General features: G+C 34.9%; 1 protein-coding gene across 1 annotated transcript in view; it reads right to left on the reverse strand.

The window, feature by feature from the left end:
* The window catches only part of TTN (titin), a 281,101-nt gene that overhangs the window by 190,439 nt on the left and 74,911 nt on the right, over positions 1-15,751 (reverse strand). The window contains exons 45-66 of the mRNA XM_069735553.1: positions 12,171-15,362; positions 10,329-10,604; positions 9,154-9,717; positions 8,487-8,768; positions 8,117-8,395; positions 6,798-7,076; positions 6,428-6,706; positions 6,047-6,331; positions 5,666-5,944; positions 5,294-5,575; positions 4,921-5,199; positions 4,556-4,834; positions 4,183-4,461; positions 3,788-4,075; positions 3,420-3,698; positions 3,045-3,326; positions 2,673-2,951; positions 2,306-2,584; positions 1,935-2,213; positions 1,549-1,836; positions 1,107-1,385; positions 559-840 (exon numbers count right to left, since the gene is read on the reverse strand). Of these exons, the coding sequence (XP_069591654.1) occupies positions 559-840; positions 1,107-1,385; positions 1,549-1,836; positions 1,935-2,213; positions 2,306-2,584; positions 2,673-2,951; positions 3,045-3,326; positions 3,420-3,698; positions 3,788-4,075; positions 4,183-4,461; positions 4,556-4,834; positions 4,921-5,199; positions 5,294-5,575; positions 5,666-5,944; positions 6,047-6,331; positions 6,428-6,706; positions 6,798-7,076; positions 8,117-8,395; positions 8,487-8,768; positions 9,154-9,717; positions 10,329-10,604; positions 12,171-15,362 (9,369 nt within the window). The remainder of the gene's footprint in view (positions 1-558; positions 841-1,106; positions 1,386-1,548; positions 1,837-1,934; positions 2,214-2,305; positions 2,585-2,672; positions 2,952-3,044; positions 3,327-3,419; positions 3,699-3,787; positions 4,076-4,182; positions 4,462-4,555; positions 4,835-4,920; positions 5,200-5,293; positions 5,576-5,665; positions 5,945-6,046; positions 6,332-6,427; positions 6,707-6,797; positions 7,077-8,116; positions 8,396-8,486; positions 8,769-9,153; positions 9,718-10,328; positions 10,605-12,170; positions 15,363-15,751) is intronic.

The following is a 15,751-nucleotide window of genomic DNA, read 5'->3' on the forward strand; positions in this document are numbered from 1 at the left end:
AGTCTCTGTATCCTATGTGATGTATATAGAGCAGTCTCAGTGTATCTTCGGTGATATATATATAGCAGTCTAAGATATTATGTGATGCATTCAGCAGAGTCTCAGTATATTCTATGTTGTGCAGCTTAAAACCCTCCATTCTGTATAACTGCTTTTATATAAAGCAGAAATAACAGACTAGATTTATTAAGATATTGAAAAGAAAAACTGTCTTTGCTGCCCATGATAACCAATCCCACAACAGCCTTCAGTTTTTCAGAACAGAACACAAAATGAATTTTGCTCTATGAATGGCTGCTGTAGACACTATGTCATTGGCACCACTCACTTCCTGATGTGGATGTGAGTGGAGCAAGATAAACTGTTTAAGAAGTCTTAACCTGTATCTACCATTAGGCATTTAAGATGTGTAGTTTTAATAGGATACGGTGCAAAGTACAAGGGTTGCAGATTTTGCAGTATGTAATTCTCTATAAAAATAGTATAATCAGTCTCCTTGTCAATATTAACAAGTCTTCTAAGTTTAATTGAATACATACAATTAAAATTACTTCTAACCTTTGACTATAATCTTTATACTGGAACTAGCACTTCCGGCATCATTATTTGCTTCACAGGTATAGTCTCCATTGTCTTCAATGCTGAGGTTGTTAATTTCAAGAACTGGTATATAATCAATAAAAGACATGCTGTACTTCTCATTTGCCTTAATTTCACTGTCATTTTTAAACCACGTAATTTTGATTTCTTGAGATCCACTGATCTTGCACTCACACCGGACAGAATCACCCTGTTTGATCACTTTGGCTGATTCTAACTTCTTGATAAACTTTGGAGGTTCTATAATTCCAAAAGGAAAAAGATAAGTAAGTTAGAATAAGAAAATTGTTATAATTGGATTCTCATCTTGAAAAAGAGATTTAAAGATGTGGTGTATAATGGCGCATACATAGAAAGTCAAGAGTGGCATTCATGCCTTAAGTGTATTCTGATCTTAAGGAAAGCATACATATACAGACTAAACTAAGATAAGAAGGATGACAATTTCTTCAACAAAAAGGAAGACAGACACAAAGAAGACAAGAAGTTCAAGCAAATCCTCGCACCTGTTACAAGCAACATTGTGCTACAAGTGTCACTACCGACATCATTGGTAATTTGGCAAGTGTAACGTCCACTGCTGGAACCATCCACCGTGAATAGATTCAAGAAACCCACTGAACCCTCCATTCCAAGAAAACATTTTGCTCCAGAAAAGAGTTCCACCTCTTCCTTGAACCATTTAATCGAGAATGGTGGAGTTCCTTTTACTTCAACTTTAAAATCCACCAAAGAGTCTGGTATTGCTTTTAGGCTTTCAGGTTTTTCAATGAAGCTTGGAGGTTCTGCGACGTTGAAGAAAGAGTTTTTTTTAAATATTTTGAAAGAAAATTAAATTCTACTTTTTTTTTTAATCTACCAAGATAGTTTTTTTCTTTAAAGAAGATAATCATGCAATTTAAAGAGGGACAAAATGTTAAAGAAGAAAATAAAGAAATAATACCAAACCTTTGACAGTAAGGATGGCACTGCACTCAGCGCTTCCTGCCACATTCACTACTTTGCATTTGTAATTGCCATTGTCAGATATATCAAGATCTGCGACTGTCAAAGACACATTGTTTTCATGGCAGACAAGCCTATGTTTTGAACTGTGCAAGACTTCACTTCCATCCTTAAACCACTGGGCACTTATGGGTAGTGAACCAGAAACCTTGCACTCCATTACAATGGATGATCCAAGAACCTTATCCATTTTTGTTATTTTTTTGGTAAAAGATGGTGGAATAGCTTGATCTGTGTAACAAACAAAATGAGACCTAGTTATTCCTGATGCTCTTGGTTTGTTTCTTGAAAGAAATTATGGGATATGAGTAAGCAGCAACAATACAAACCTAAAACCATCAAAAAAGCTGTACAGCTGCTGCTGCCAAAATCGTTTTCAACTTTAAATGTGTACTCGCCACTATCTTCTTTGCTCACAGACTGAATTCTCAAGCTTGAAACATTGTCCTCAAAACTTAAGGTGTAATATCTGCTTGGCATAAGTTGTCTACCATTTTTATACCACTTCACTTGAAGCTCTGGTGTTCCAGCAACAGTACAATCCAAAGTCACTGGGTCTCTTTCAGTTACGTTGACCGATTTCGGTCTCTCGATTATCTGAGCTGGTTCTGAGACACAAATTAAATTCATATTAATTGATAATTGAAACTAAACATTTGGCCTTATCTAAAAGTAATTTTACATTTTATATACTACCAACCTTGAGCTATTAAGGAAGCAAAACATTTCTCTGTTCCTGACTCATTGGAAGCCTGGCAGATATATCTTCCAGTATGGCTAGCATCAACTGTCCTTATATAGAGAGTAGCAATATTGTTCTCAAATGTAATTTGATTGTTGTCATCTTGCTCTATAATTTTATCTCCTTTAATCCAAGATACTGTTATAGGATCAGAACCTGCAATTGCACATTGGAAAACTGCAGAGCTTCCTAGTATTGTGGTAGAATTTTCTATCTTCTGGACAAAGGTGGGAGGTTCTAAGTAAGACAAAGGTATTAAAATTAAAGTTCACTTTGCCTTTTTGGAACGGAATGATAAAAAATATACTGCTTTACTATAACTAACCTTTTAAATGTACAGAAGCAGTGCAATAGCAGCCTCCAGCTTCATTTGAAATAGTACATTGGTACTCCCCAGCATCTGAAAAATCACACTTAAAAATGTGGAGTTCAAATACTGATTCTTTTTGAACGAGCGAGTATTTTTTACCGCTACGAATCTCCTTTTTGTCCTTTGAATAAGTTACATCATAGGGAGGTGTGCCCATTACTTCACAGAAGAGCTTCAAGTCAGAACCCTTCACAACTTCAACTGGCTCGAATACTGTTTTAAAAGTAGGCGCTTCTATAATTAGAAAATAAATGTGGAATAATAGACTTAATTTCATAACAATCATATTAGAATACTGAAGTTAACCAAATGGATGAAACAACTAACCTTTCACTTTAACATCAATGCTGCAGCTCTCACTACCTGCTTCATTGGTAGCCTCACAAACATATATACCAGAATCCTCAATAGCAGAATTCATAATATCAAGTGTTGATATTTCATCTACTAATGAAATGCCATATTTGTCATTTGTTGTAATGTCATTTCCATCCAAGTACCAGGTGACTTTGATTTCAGGTGTGCCTGCTATCTGGCACTGAAATGTTGTTGACTCTCCTTTTCTTAACATCGAAAATGGGCCGGGTTTCTTAACAAACCGTGGGGGCTCTGTACACAGATAAAAATTTCAGATGTTGAAATATATTTATGCCTATAATTTAAAATAATGATAGTGATACTGTTAAAAAAGTGAAAGCAAACCTTTCACAAAGAGAGTTGCTTTGCAAGTTGCCATTCCAACATCATTGCTAACTTGAACTGTGTAAATTCCAGAATCAGCAACCTTGGCTGACACCAGTTCAAAGATGCTTGAGGACTCATCCTTCCAAACTGATCGATTTGCTCCTGAAAGAAGTTCCTTGCTTTCCTTAAACCACTTTATTACCATGGGAGTTGTGCCACTCATGACAGCTTTAAACTGAACTCTAGAGCCTGGAATAATGTCTTGTGACAAAGGCTTTTCAAGAAAATATGGAGGCTCTAAAATAGGCAAACAAATACAATTTAGATAAATCTGGAAATTATTCTCTGATTTATTTTTTATTTTTTAAAATTATAGAAATGCAAACCTTTAACTGTTAAATATCCACTGCTTTGGTTCTTTCCTGCTTTGTTGGTGGCAGCACATGTATAGTTTCCACTGTCTGAACCCTCTAGTTCATTTATTTCCATAAAAGCTATGTTATCATTGAAAGAATATTTGTGCTTTCCACTAGGTAAAATCTCCCTGTCATCCTTTAACCATTTAACAGTTATAGGATGGGAGCCAGAAACTATGCATTCAAGATTGACGAAAGACCCTTTGACGCTGTCCATTTTCTTCAGTTTCTTTGTAAATGATGGCGGTATTATCAGATCTAGTTAACAAATAAAAAACCCTCTGTTAACTTAAAATGAAATACTTAAGTGGTTCAACTTTTTTTTAAAGAATTTTCTACAAAAAAGAGTAATACGCTATACTAACCTAAGACATTGACAGATGCAGTGCAAGTGCTTTTGCCAACATCATTTTGGACCTCAAAGGTATATTCTCCACTATCATTTTTGGCTGTTGAAGTAATTTTTAAGACTGAAACATTTTCAGTAAAAGTGATCTTATATTTCTGGCCAAATTTTAACTCTTTTCCATCTTTGAACCATTTTGCTGTGATTTCTTTTGTTCCTGTAAATTTACACTGCATGGTCGCTGGATCACCTTCGGTGACATCAACAGAGACAGCTTTATCAATGATTGTGGCAGGTTCTGTTAAGGATGAGGAAGAATATAATTTAGATCGTTTTATGTGCAAAATGCTTATGTAAACTAATCTAAACTTGGTAAAGCTAGAAGAACTAACCTTTCACGGCTAATACAGCAGAACACCTCTGAACACCTGCATCATTTTTGGCCTCACAAGTATACTTGCCACCAACATTGCTTTTAATAGATGTTATGTGCAAGGTGGCTACATTATTTTTAAATATTGCCTTTATGTTTTCATCTTCCATGACTTCATCATTGTCTTTCCACCATGAAATGGTGATGGGCTGTGAGCCTTTAACAGAACACTGAAAGGCAACCATTCCTCCAATAAGAGAGCTAAGGTTTTCAATTTTTCTTGTAAATGTTGGAGGCTCTGAAGAAAACAAAGAATAATTGTAAAAGCACATCTACAACTGAACTGTCTTTTTACTATCTTGAAGATCTTTCAGGCCTACTAACCTTTTAGGTTCACAAGAGAACTACACGCACAGCTTCCTACATCATTAAACACCCTGCACTGATATTCTCCAACATCTGTTGAGTCAAATCTTTGAATGTTGAGACTTAGCAAAGTATCCTGGAAAAAGGTCTTGTACTTTCTACCACTGCGAATTGGTTTGTTGTCTTTGAACCATGATACTTCAAATGGTGCTGAACCTGTAATTGCCCCTTCCAAAGTTACGTCTGAATCTCTCATGACTTCGGTAGTTTGGAAGTCCTTGACAAATGATGGGGGTTCTGTTTTATGAACAAGAATGTTTACTTGATTAATATGATGTTAAAGATGGAATTATAAATATTTTCTAGGTTTAGAGAATGAATAGTAACACACCTTTAACTATGAGAGCACAGCTGCATATATCGGAACCAGCTTGGTTTTTTGCTTGACACACATATTCACCAATATCTTCAAGATTTAGTCTAACAATGTTAAGAGTTGCAACTGAGTTTAAGAAGGTCATAGTGCAATAATCACTTTCTTTAATCTCCTTATCATTTTTAAACCATATAATTGTAATAGGAGAAGTTCCAGCTACTTTACACTCCAGTTGTACAGAATCATCCTTTTTGAAGAGTTGTGATGGCTCTAGTTTCTGAGTGAAAGTTGCCGGTTCTGCAGAATTTAAATAACAATTAGTAAGATAGAATCTACGGCGGACAAAGAGAAGAACCGCTGTAAAGAGTAAGGAAAGAGAATGCAAACCTTTAACAAACACGTTTGCACTGCATTCGACAGCACCAGCCATATTACTGACTTTGCAGACGTAATTTCCTGATTCTGAACTTTTTACTGCATAGAGTTCCAAAGAGCTGACAGTGTTTTCTTTAGCAATGTAGCAGGAGCCTCCAGTTTTCATTTCTTCTACGCCCTTAAACCATTTAATAGTTAAAGGTGGTGTCCCTTTGAAAGTGGTCTTCAGACAGACAGTAGATCCTGGAAGAGCATCTTGTGGCTCTGGTTTTGTTATAAAGCATGGTGGTTCTATATCATGAAGAAAAGACATTTAACCAACCCATACATAAGAATTATAATGCTGAAAGATAGAAGAAGAGCCATAAGATGAAAACAAGCTAATGACCAAACCTTTCACAGATAGTGATCCTTTGGTGTCTTTGGTTCCAGCAGAATTTGTTGCTCTACAAGTATAAATTCCAGCATCACTCAAGTCTAGTCGATTTATCTCCAATGAGGTGGTACCCTCCACAAATGATATCTTATGCTTATCAGAAGAAATTTCTTCATTGTCTTTGAACCAAGAAATTTTCAAGGGCAAAGAGCCAGAGACTTTGCATTCCAATCGGCAGAAAACGTTTACTACACTGTCAACATCTCGTAGAGATTTGCTAAAAGATGGGGCAATGGTTCGATCTGTTTGTAACAGAAATAAATATGTTTGTTTAAAAATCACTATAATTACTGAAGATCTGCACTGTTGTTACTTTATTAAGTATCATTTATACTGACCTAATACAGTGAAGGTGGTCTTGCAACTGCTACTACCCACATCGTTAGACACCTCAAATATATATTCACCACTATCCTGAATCTCAGCAGAGTAGAACTTCAAAGAAGCAATGTTATTTTTAAAGCTGATTCTGTACTTTTTACCAGAGGTTACTTCTTTACCACTTCTCAGCCACTTGACTTTAAGCTCTGGTGTGCCTGATACAGTGCACTCTAAAGTGGCTGGGTCTCCTGCAGTCACTTGGATAAGTTCAGCTTTTTCTACTATTTTAGCAGGTTCTAAAATAAAGTTAGATAAAATTTGTTAGCTAATAACCCTGATGCATGGTTTATCAAGAGTTAAAATATAGGTAGGCAATGACTAACTAACCTTTTACCACCAACTCTCCAAAACAAGTTTGACTCCCTGCATCATTTTCAGCAACACAAGTATACTTTCCAGCACTATTAATTTGCAGATTGCTGAAATGCAGAGTTGCAATACTATTATCAAAACTCATTTTCACTTTGTCATCTTCACGGACGACATCTCGTCCCTTCATCCAGGTCACTGTGATGACCTCGGATCCTTTCACAACAGTTTGCAAAGACACGTTGTTGCCAACTATAGCAGTGACATTTTCAATCTTCTTCACGAATGATGGCGGTTCTAATTTAAAGAAGAGCAGTACGTTGTAAATCTTTATTCCTCATTAACTTATACATAAAGCTTTTTAGAAAATACCTACTACCTACTTATTCTAATTTTATTTACAATAAGATGTACACATGAAATTAACTTCTTGCTTATATTTATGTTACTATTATAAAGGTTATCTTTAAAAAAAAATAAAAATATGTGTGAACTTGTGACATTACCCAAAAGTTAGTATCGCAAGTACCCTAAAATAATCCTTACTCATAAAAATGAGTGGAACCAGCTTCCTAAAATAAGCATTTGTCTTAATATATGGTTCTGATTCATTGTGATATGAAGTCCAACAAAACTAGCATCTGATGAGGGGCTGTCCTTGATTTCAATTTTTTTCTTACATAAATGCATGTACTTTTTGCTAAGAATAATTTTTGCAATTCGGCTTCTTTGAAAGTTTTGCACCACTTGTGTTTCTATGGCCAAGTGCTACACTGCCTATTGATGGCTGCAGTATGGGTTAACTAGAAGTCCATAGGAGACTTTCTAACTCTATTATCTGTTTTTTTTTAGCTCCTGTCAGCTGATTTATGAGCATAGACGACATCAAAATTGGATGTGTAGCAAAACAAAGTGTCTGTGCAAAATTTTCAATGAACCCAAATTTTAAAAATTACTTTTAGCCCCAAATACATGCATTTAAGTACAAATTACACCAGAAAATCTCATAGAAATTTGCTAAATTGGTTCAATTTGTTTCTAACAGAAATAAATATACTCAAGTCAAAATCACTATATTTAAGTGAAAAAATACAAATTGGCCTCAGCAGTGAACAACCCCCAGAGAAATTATAAAATTGCAATTAATTCTCAACCAATTTCCGCATATGTCTTTTGGACTAAGTAAGATATTTTACCCCCTCCCCCCCCCCAAAAAAGAAGTTTTTTGCTTGTGCTGTTTTTCTTGCAGGCTATAGATATGTAATGGCTTGTTTCCCAGTAAAGAGTTGTATTAACATTTGACGAAAGAGGAAAGCCATTTTAAGAAAAATACTAACCTTTAAGTTTGTATGTTGCACTGCAAATGCATTTACCGACTTCATTGGCTACAATACACTCGTATTCGCCAACATCTGCACTATTGAATGAAGAGATTTCCAGACAAGCAAGAGATTTTTGGTATGTCAGTCTGTACTTTTTACTACTTCGAATTTGCTTCTTATCTTTGTACCAGCTAATTTCAAAAGGTCCAGTACCAGAAACTTCACACTGAAGAGCAGTATTTGATCCTTTTACTATCTCTGCCGGCTCAAGTTTTTTGACGAAAGAAGGGGGTTCTAGAAAAGTATTACATTAGCAGAGAAAGGTTATCATAACTAAAGTATGAGTTTAAGTACAATACCAACCTAGCATTAAGAAGAAACAAACCTTTGACAATAATTTCTGAAGTACAGCTTTCAGATCCAGCATCGTTAAGTGCTTCGCAAGTGTAACTTCCGCTGTCTTCTACCTTCATGTTGGTAATATCTAACAGTGCATTGGAGTCGTCGAAAGACATTGTATACACATCATTTTGGATGATAGCTGTATTGTTCTTGTACCAAGTCACATGGATTTCAGGTGACCCTTTGATTTTGCACTGTAGATGTGCAGATTCACCCTGTCTTAGCAAATAAGATGGTTCTACCTTTTTCACAAAAGATGGTGGTTCTATAAAAAGAGTTTCAGAAAGAGAAGATGATGAAATAAGAAGATTTTTTTGTCGCAAATAAAAAGAGACCCAGACTAAAGAGATGGAGCTTGCCATGTTTAGCCATTTGTACATTATACTTGTTCAGCCACAAATCATTCACACTTGATTGGTTACTGTCAGAAAAACAAATACATTCACACTGACATTAACAGACATTACATTTATTGTGCAAATAGAAGACAGGGTAAAGGAAGTATAATAATCCAGTTGCTGAATTGTCTACTCTTGAAGATATCTACCAGTTAAATGCCCTGTACTTACAATCCTAAGGAAAATCTTCAACAGCCCTCTTATTGTAAGATGTGTCATGTGTTTTTTTGTGAAATGTGTTGTGTGTCTTACCTCTTATAGTCACCACTGAAGAAGTTGAGCTACTTCCTGCATCATTGGTGGCAGTACACTCATAATTTCCAGAGTCTTTTATCTTAGCCAAAGGTATTTCAAGAGAAGCTACTTTGTCTTCAAAATATATTTTATAGTCCTTCCCAGGAAGAAGTTTGTGACCATCTTTTGTCCAAGATGCTGTTACTTTCCTGTCTTCATCTACTTGACACTCAAGGCGAACAGTTTTGTTCACAGCAGAACGTAAAGGTTCAAGCTCTTTGATGAAATGTGGCTTGTCCACGACTATTAATTCAGCTTGGCAGGTATCTGTTCCAAATTTGTTTGAAGCTTTGCAAGAGTACATGCCTTTATCAGCAATGGTAACACTTAAGAATTCTAGAACATGTTTGTTGTTTACAGCTGAAATTTGAAAGTTCTCTGACGGGGAGATAGGAAAACCATCTTTTTGCCATATGGCATCAATGACTGGTGTGCCTGACACTGTTGCTTGGAATTTAGCTTTCTTACTTACAAAAGAAGTAATAGACTCTGGTCTGGTAATAAAAGAAGGAGGAAAGGCTTCTGCAAAAAAGAACACAGGGTTCAGTATTCTGAAAGTATTTCAAAGGCAAATTTCTATATTTGTAATAACAGAAAAAAATTCTCATCTGTTTTGAGGAACCAAGGAATGTTGACCAAAACGATCAACAAAAAAAGAATATTGATTTGTACAAATTCACTATTAATTGTAATTAATTTATACTTTTTCCCAAAATGTAAAATACATTTTAAAGTGTTACTCTAGATCCCGAAATTCCATCCTCCCCGTGCCAAAAGATACTATTCTGAAAATATGTTTGGTACTTTAATTATGTTTCAAGAACAAGCTTTTCCTCAAAGATGTGTCATATCAATGACTTTGAAATGAAAGATTCCCGTTAACTAAATACATAGTAGCCCTTTAAAGAGTGCAAAGATCTCAAAGAAGAATACATGTTTCTGTGAAAACCAGTATATAATTAAGCTCGATGTGTCTTCTCAAAGTTTGCTGGCTCTAATAATATTATCAATGCTTAAGGCTTTTGTGATAAGACATTGGTGGAATATTATTGTTTCACTTGCCCTGTAAATATTCTTCACAGAAAAAAGGAAGAAAGTAATTTGTGAATGATGTGCTGTTGTAATTTACTCACCAGTTACTTTCAGGGTTGCAGTAGAGCTTACACTACCAAATTGGTTTGAAGCTTTGCAGCTGTATTCGCCACAGTCGATGACTTGAGGTTTTAGTACTTCTAGAGTAGAAACGTGGTTTGAAGTCTTTACAGAATATTTGTCACTCTCGTAAATTTCCCGTCCGGACTTAAACCATTGGAACTTGATGTCGGGTGCAGGCTCTGTCTCACAGGTGAAGAATGCGGAGTGCCCAACTGCAACTTCTATTGACTCGATCCTCTTTTTCAGCACAGGGCCTAAAATGGAAATGTTAAGATAAATTAAGTAGCTATTAAAAAATAAAAATTTTAAAGTAAAAAACTTGTAAAGTGAACAATTCAGGAAAAGTGATAGTAGAGTGGCTGTGTGGATGAAAGGAAATGGTTAGCAGTGTTCACCATATTACATGACTACGCAACTCTTCTACAAAATCATGTGAACATGCATAAGAACGTGATTTATTATTTCACAGGGAAAAATAGCTGAAAATAATAGTCTTTAGACTATTGTTCCAAAAAGTGATTACTCTGAGGAAATGGAAAATATCACATGTGCTTACAGCATGCATTTAAGCCTTCATTTCAATACTGTGATTTAAATAAGAAAATGATAAAATATTAGAATGACAGTGCATTGGTATAGAGAGTTACAGAACTGTGAATTATGCAATTCACCATTTTGTGGATATGGGGATGACGAGTATAAACAATTAGGGTTAGAATTATTTTAGATTAGTGTATTACTAAGTAAATTACCTTTACTCAAAGTTATCAAAGGCTGTTCATATATAAAACTTTGTAAATTTGCTAGGTTTAGAATATTTTTTAGAACATTGGAAAGTTTTTCTAAGAGTTGTCTACCTTAGAGAGCCCATGCTAGATTATACTAATCTAACCCCTTTGTGATCTTCTAACAAAATTTATTTAAGGCATAAAGGCATTTATAAATAACAATGGACTTCATAAAAATGGGGAGTGACTAACAGAATACTCTTCCTGCCCCATTAAAATTCGGTCTTGGGGGCCCAGAGTTGTTTCCTACTACTTTTACTATTTCACAAAATCAAACATCAAATATATAAACTAATTTACTAACATATGTTAAAACAGGATTAAAAATGAAGAAAGTGATTTGACTGGTTGTTATAAGGGATTCTGGTTTATTTTAGAATAGTTTTTCTGTATTTGAGACAATATGATTTTTTATTTCCGTCTCATTTGCGATGAACATTACTAGCCAATATAAAAAATATTATTTTATTTGGACACAGTTCCCTTCTAAAATTAAAAGTTAAATTTCTAAAAACAGCTTTTGATAATCTCTCATATTATAAACAGCTCGAAAATTATTTGGAACATTTAATGATAATAAAATTAAAATAGATATTATTGATCCACGCAAACTTTTTTTGTTTTAGTATTTAATAAGGTAATAAGGCTGAACCTTTTCCATACTAGTTTTTTCCATTTTTCACCACAAATAAAACACAGCCCACTTTTGGGGCAACATATTTTTTTCAATTAAGATTTCTTAGCTTAATATATATTAAGCTTATATTTGTAAGGGAAAAAACTCAGCCTTAGAATAGATAGTTAATAACTAAGCACTTGAAAATAAGTATTCATTTTAAGGAGTTTTTATTAATTTTAGCTATTAGAAAATGGCTAGAAACAAGCCAGGAGTTAAATGTAGTAGATCGTTAGGTGAAATAGTATAGGTACTGGCAACAGACACAAATTGTAATTCATGTTGTCCTCCTATACCATAAGGTATATTTTTAAAGTTAGCAAACAAGTGTTATTTAATTATCCCCATGATCCAACCTCTTTTAACTACTGTGAGATTCGCTGATGTTGTTGCTTTGCCAGCCTCATTCAAAGCCTCACACGTGTACTCTCCTTGGTGTGAATCCATGTGTATTTTCTTGATTACTAATGTATAGATATCGTTACTTTCTGAACAAATGAACTCTATGCCTGAAGACAACAATCTACCCATGAAGTACCAGTTCACAGACTTAGCATTAGATATTGTTGCTTTAAAAGTAACGGAACTACCCTCATCAGCATCAATATCTATTAAACTCTGCTTGATTAATGGAGTATTTTCTTCATATTTCTCCCCAGGTTTTTCTAATTTCTTTACTATTTCCACTTGTCCCTGAAATGATATTGTTGAAGACACAACTTCATCTGTATAATAAGCTGCACCCACATCTTTTATATCAGTGTTAACCAAAACAATATTATGGGTTTCTTTAGGAGATATATGTTCAAAGTCTCCCGCCTCTGTCAATATATCAAGTTGTCTGATTTCTACATTGTCTGCGGCAGTTCCAAATTTCTCTCGTTTTTCACATTCCAAACTCTCCTGTTCTTCACAAATTACAGCCCGTAATGCAGCATTTAATTCGGACCTAAGGTCAGCCCTTTGATTATATATATTAGGAAGTGACAACGTAATTTCTTCAGTGGCAAAATTGGTTGCTGTGATCATACATGTGCATAAGGTGTGATTTGATTCTTTAGTTACTTGCATATTTCTAACTTGAATATCTTCCAAATTCTTCAGACATTCTGCAGACAAGATATGACTTTCATTTTGTAATACGGAATAAAAGGCACTTTTAACATGACCTTTAATGTCAAGACTAAAACTTTTCGGACTTTCAGAAATAAGAAGCCCTTCTTTAGTATACATTTTGAGATCAAATACCTCAGGAGCACCCATAGGCTGATTTACTTGAATATCCACACTTAAATTTTCTGCATCTGCTTTCTCTATCACTTTTAAATTTTCTTCCTGTATTGAATGTTTTTCTTCTAGATTTAAAGGTTGTCGTATTGACTGTCCTTCCTGGATTCTTGAAGCGTAATCTTGCTGAGCTTCATCTAAAACTTTAACACTTTCTGTTGCAATACCATGATTCTCAACAGAATACACTTCTAAGGGAAATGTAAACTCATTCAAAATTTTACAAGTATACATATCAGTGTCTGGCACAGTTTTGTCATGAGCCTCATCAATAGTTCTACTTTCATCGGTAGTGCATAGTTGCATAACTAACTGGTAGTCTTCTTTCTGTAGGCTACCTCTTTGCTCCTTTTGTGATATCAGTTGATCTTCTTTTGGAAGTAGAACAAAGTCTTCCACAACATTAGCTAATTTCAGTTGTTCATGTTCCAAAACACTGTTAGGATTTACAGTTTCAGGACTTGTTTGTAGAGTTTGCACAGATTCTGCCGAAAGAACACTTTTATCTTCAATAGTCAAACAGCAATTGTAGCTTTTCTCCATTTTGTTTAATGCAGTTTGTGATATGGGATCTCTAAGAGTAGGTTGTTCTTCTTTGGGTAATACTAATTCAGATTGTATAGTTTGTAGATGTAAAAGTGGCAATTTTTCTTTGGAAAAGCTCAACGTTATTTCCTCACAAACAGATTCTATATGACCTGTATTTAAACATAGAATGGGACGTTTTTCATCAGACATTGAAGAAAGTAGAGGAATTGGATTTTTGGTGAGCTCTGCTTGGTCTTCAGATGGAACATCAAAGCAGAAAGGTTCTTCACTTCTTAGCTGTGCTTGGGAATCTATAACTTGTACATTAATAGGTGGTTTCTGTTCTGCTTGAAAGTCAGCACTGCTTCCATCTTTTCTCCCTGAAATTGGTGATGCGAATTCACACGGAATCTGTTTTCTTTCTACGGAAACTGAACTGCTTGATATAAATGTTTCTTTCGTATGAAAAGCTTTAAAGCCTTCACTTTGTTCGTAAGGAAGTTCTTGCTCCTTCATCATGGTATTTTGTGAATCTGTTAATGAGATTACTAAAGGATCTAACAATACTGTCTCTACTCTTGTAGGTTGATGTGCCAAGTCTATCTCCTTAATTTGTGGACCATCTTGACTAAGCAACTGTTCCTCATCAAATTCTGCTTTGTGAATTTGCACCATCTGCTTTGCATCATGGGATATTATTTGTTTTGCTTCGGCTGTAACTGCAATATACTTTGTTTTTTCCTCGCTTTTCACTTCTGCATTATCTGTTTTAGGGTGCATATCTTTGAATTCAGATTCCTTTTGTGTTGATGTTATTTCCTCAGTAACGGATAACTCTAGAGGCTGGATTTGTGAGCTAGCTAATTCTTTGATGTCAGGACTTACAATCTGTTTTTCCTGCTGCTCGATCACATTTTCTGAAACTACAGAAGCAGTTAAAGGGATTAGTTCCTTCTCCTTAGACTCATTATATACAGCTTGCTGTTCTATAGCTAGTAATTCCTGTACTATATCAACCTCTTCTCTTTCTGCAGAGTATTTTCCTTCTATGCCAATAGTATACAGCATTGTGTCACGCTCCTGAAGTCCAGCCCAGGCATCACCGGTTAGATTAACAGCATATAATCGTGTTTCTGTGGTTTCCTGAATAGATGATTTCTTGTAAGACTTTGTAGCTTTTATGTGTGGCTCTTTAATAACCGTACTTAAAGCTTTGTCCACTGTAACTTCCTCTGCATTCTTGTTGTCTGACAATTCATGCAACTCCAGTTTTGCATCAATTTGTTTTCTAATGTCTATGCTGTGTACTGTGAGGTATGAGCTACACATAGTCTCACCTTGGTCATTAGTAGCAATACATGTATATTCCCCCTCATTATCTTTGTCCACATATGGAATGATGCAACTGTATTCACTGCCATCATATACAAACTTGTAGGTCTCACAAGAATTTAACATGTTTCCATTATGCATCCACTGAATTTTTGGTTTGGGGAACCCGCTAATTATTACTGATAATTTGACTACATCTCCTATCCTAGCCTCCACTGATGACAGCTGCTGTATGAAGACTGGAAAACTAGCTTTCTTTTTAATCTCTAGATTACTTGTATATAATGAAGATTCAGGCATAGATTCAAGAGTTCTGACATTATGGTTTTTTAAATGCAGGTTGCTTTTGTAGGTTTCTGTTGTCTCCTCCTCTGTAGATATTACAAAAGAACTAGTCACGTCTGCACAAAAAAAGAAGTTAATAGTACTATATTAATGATATATTACGGTATATCTGACACTAAATTATTCATTGGACTCTGATTTTAGATTTTAATATGACCCTTTTTTTGACTAGATTCAATGCATACTTATACATACATTTAAAATCACATTCAATATACTACATGTAGCAGAAAGATAAAAAAAAAGAAATCTCAAGAATAAAATCAAACTTGAATTTAACTACTGGCATCCAATAATTGAGATGCAAATCATTATTCATTTTTGGCCTACTGTATATAAAACATACTGTTAAAAAAGTTGTCATTAAGGTTCACCATACACATTAGACTCAGCCCACAACTATCCCTCCTAACTCCCTCATACACCTGAGCACTTGACTTGGATG

Source organism: Ranitomeya imitator, chromosome 7 (genome assembly GCF_032444005.1).
Source record: "Ranitomeya imitator isolate aRanImi1 chromosome 7, aRanImi1.pri, whole genome shotgun sequence".
NCBI classification, from domain to species: Eukaryota; Metazoa; Chordata; class Amphibia; order Anura; family Dendrobatidae; genus Ranitomeya; species Ranitomeya imitator.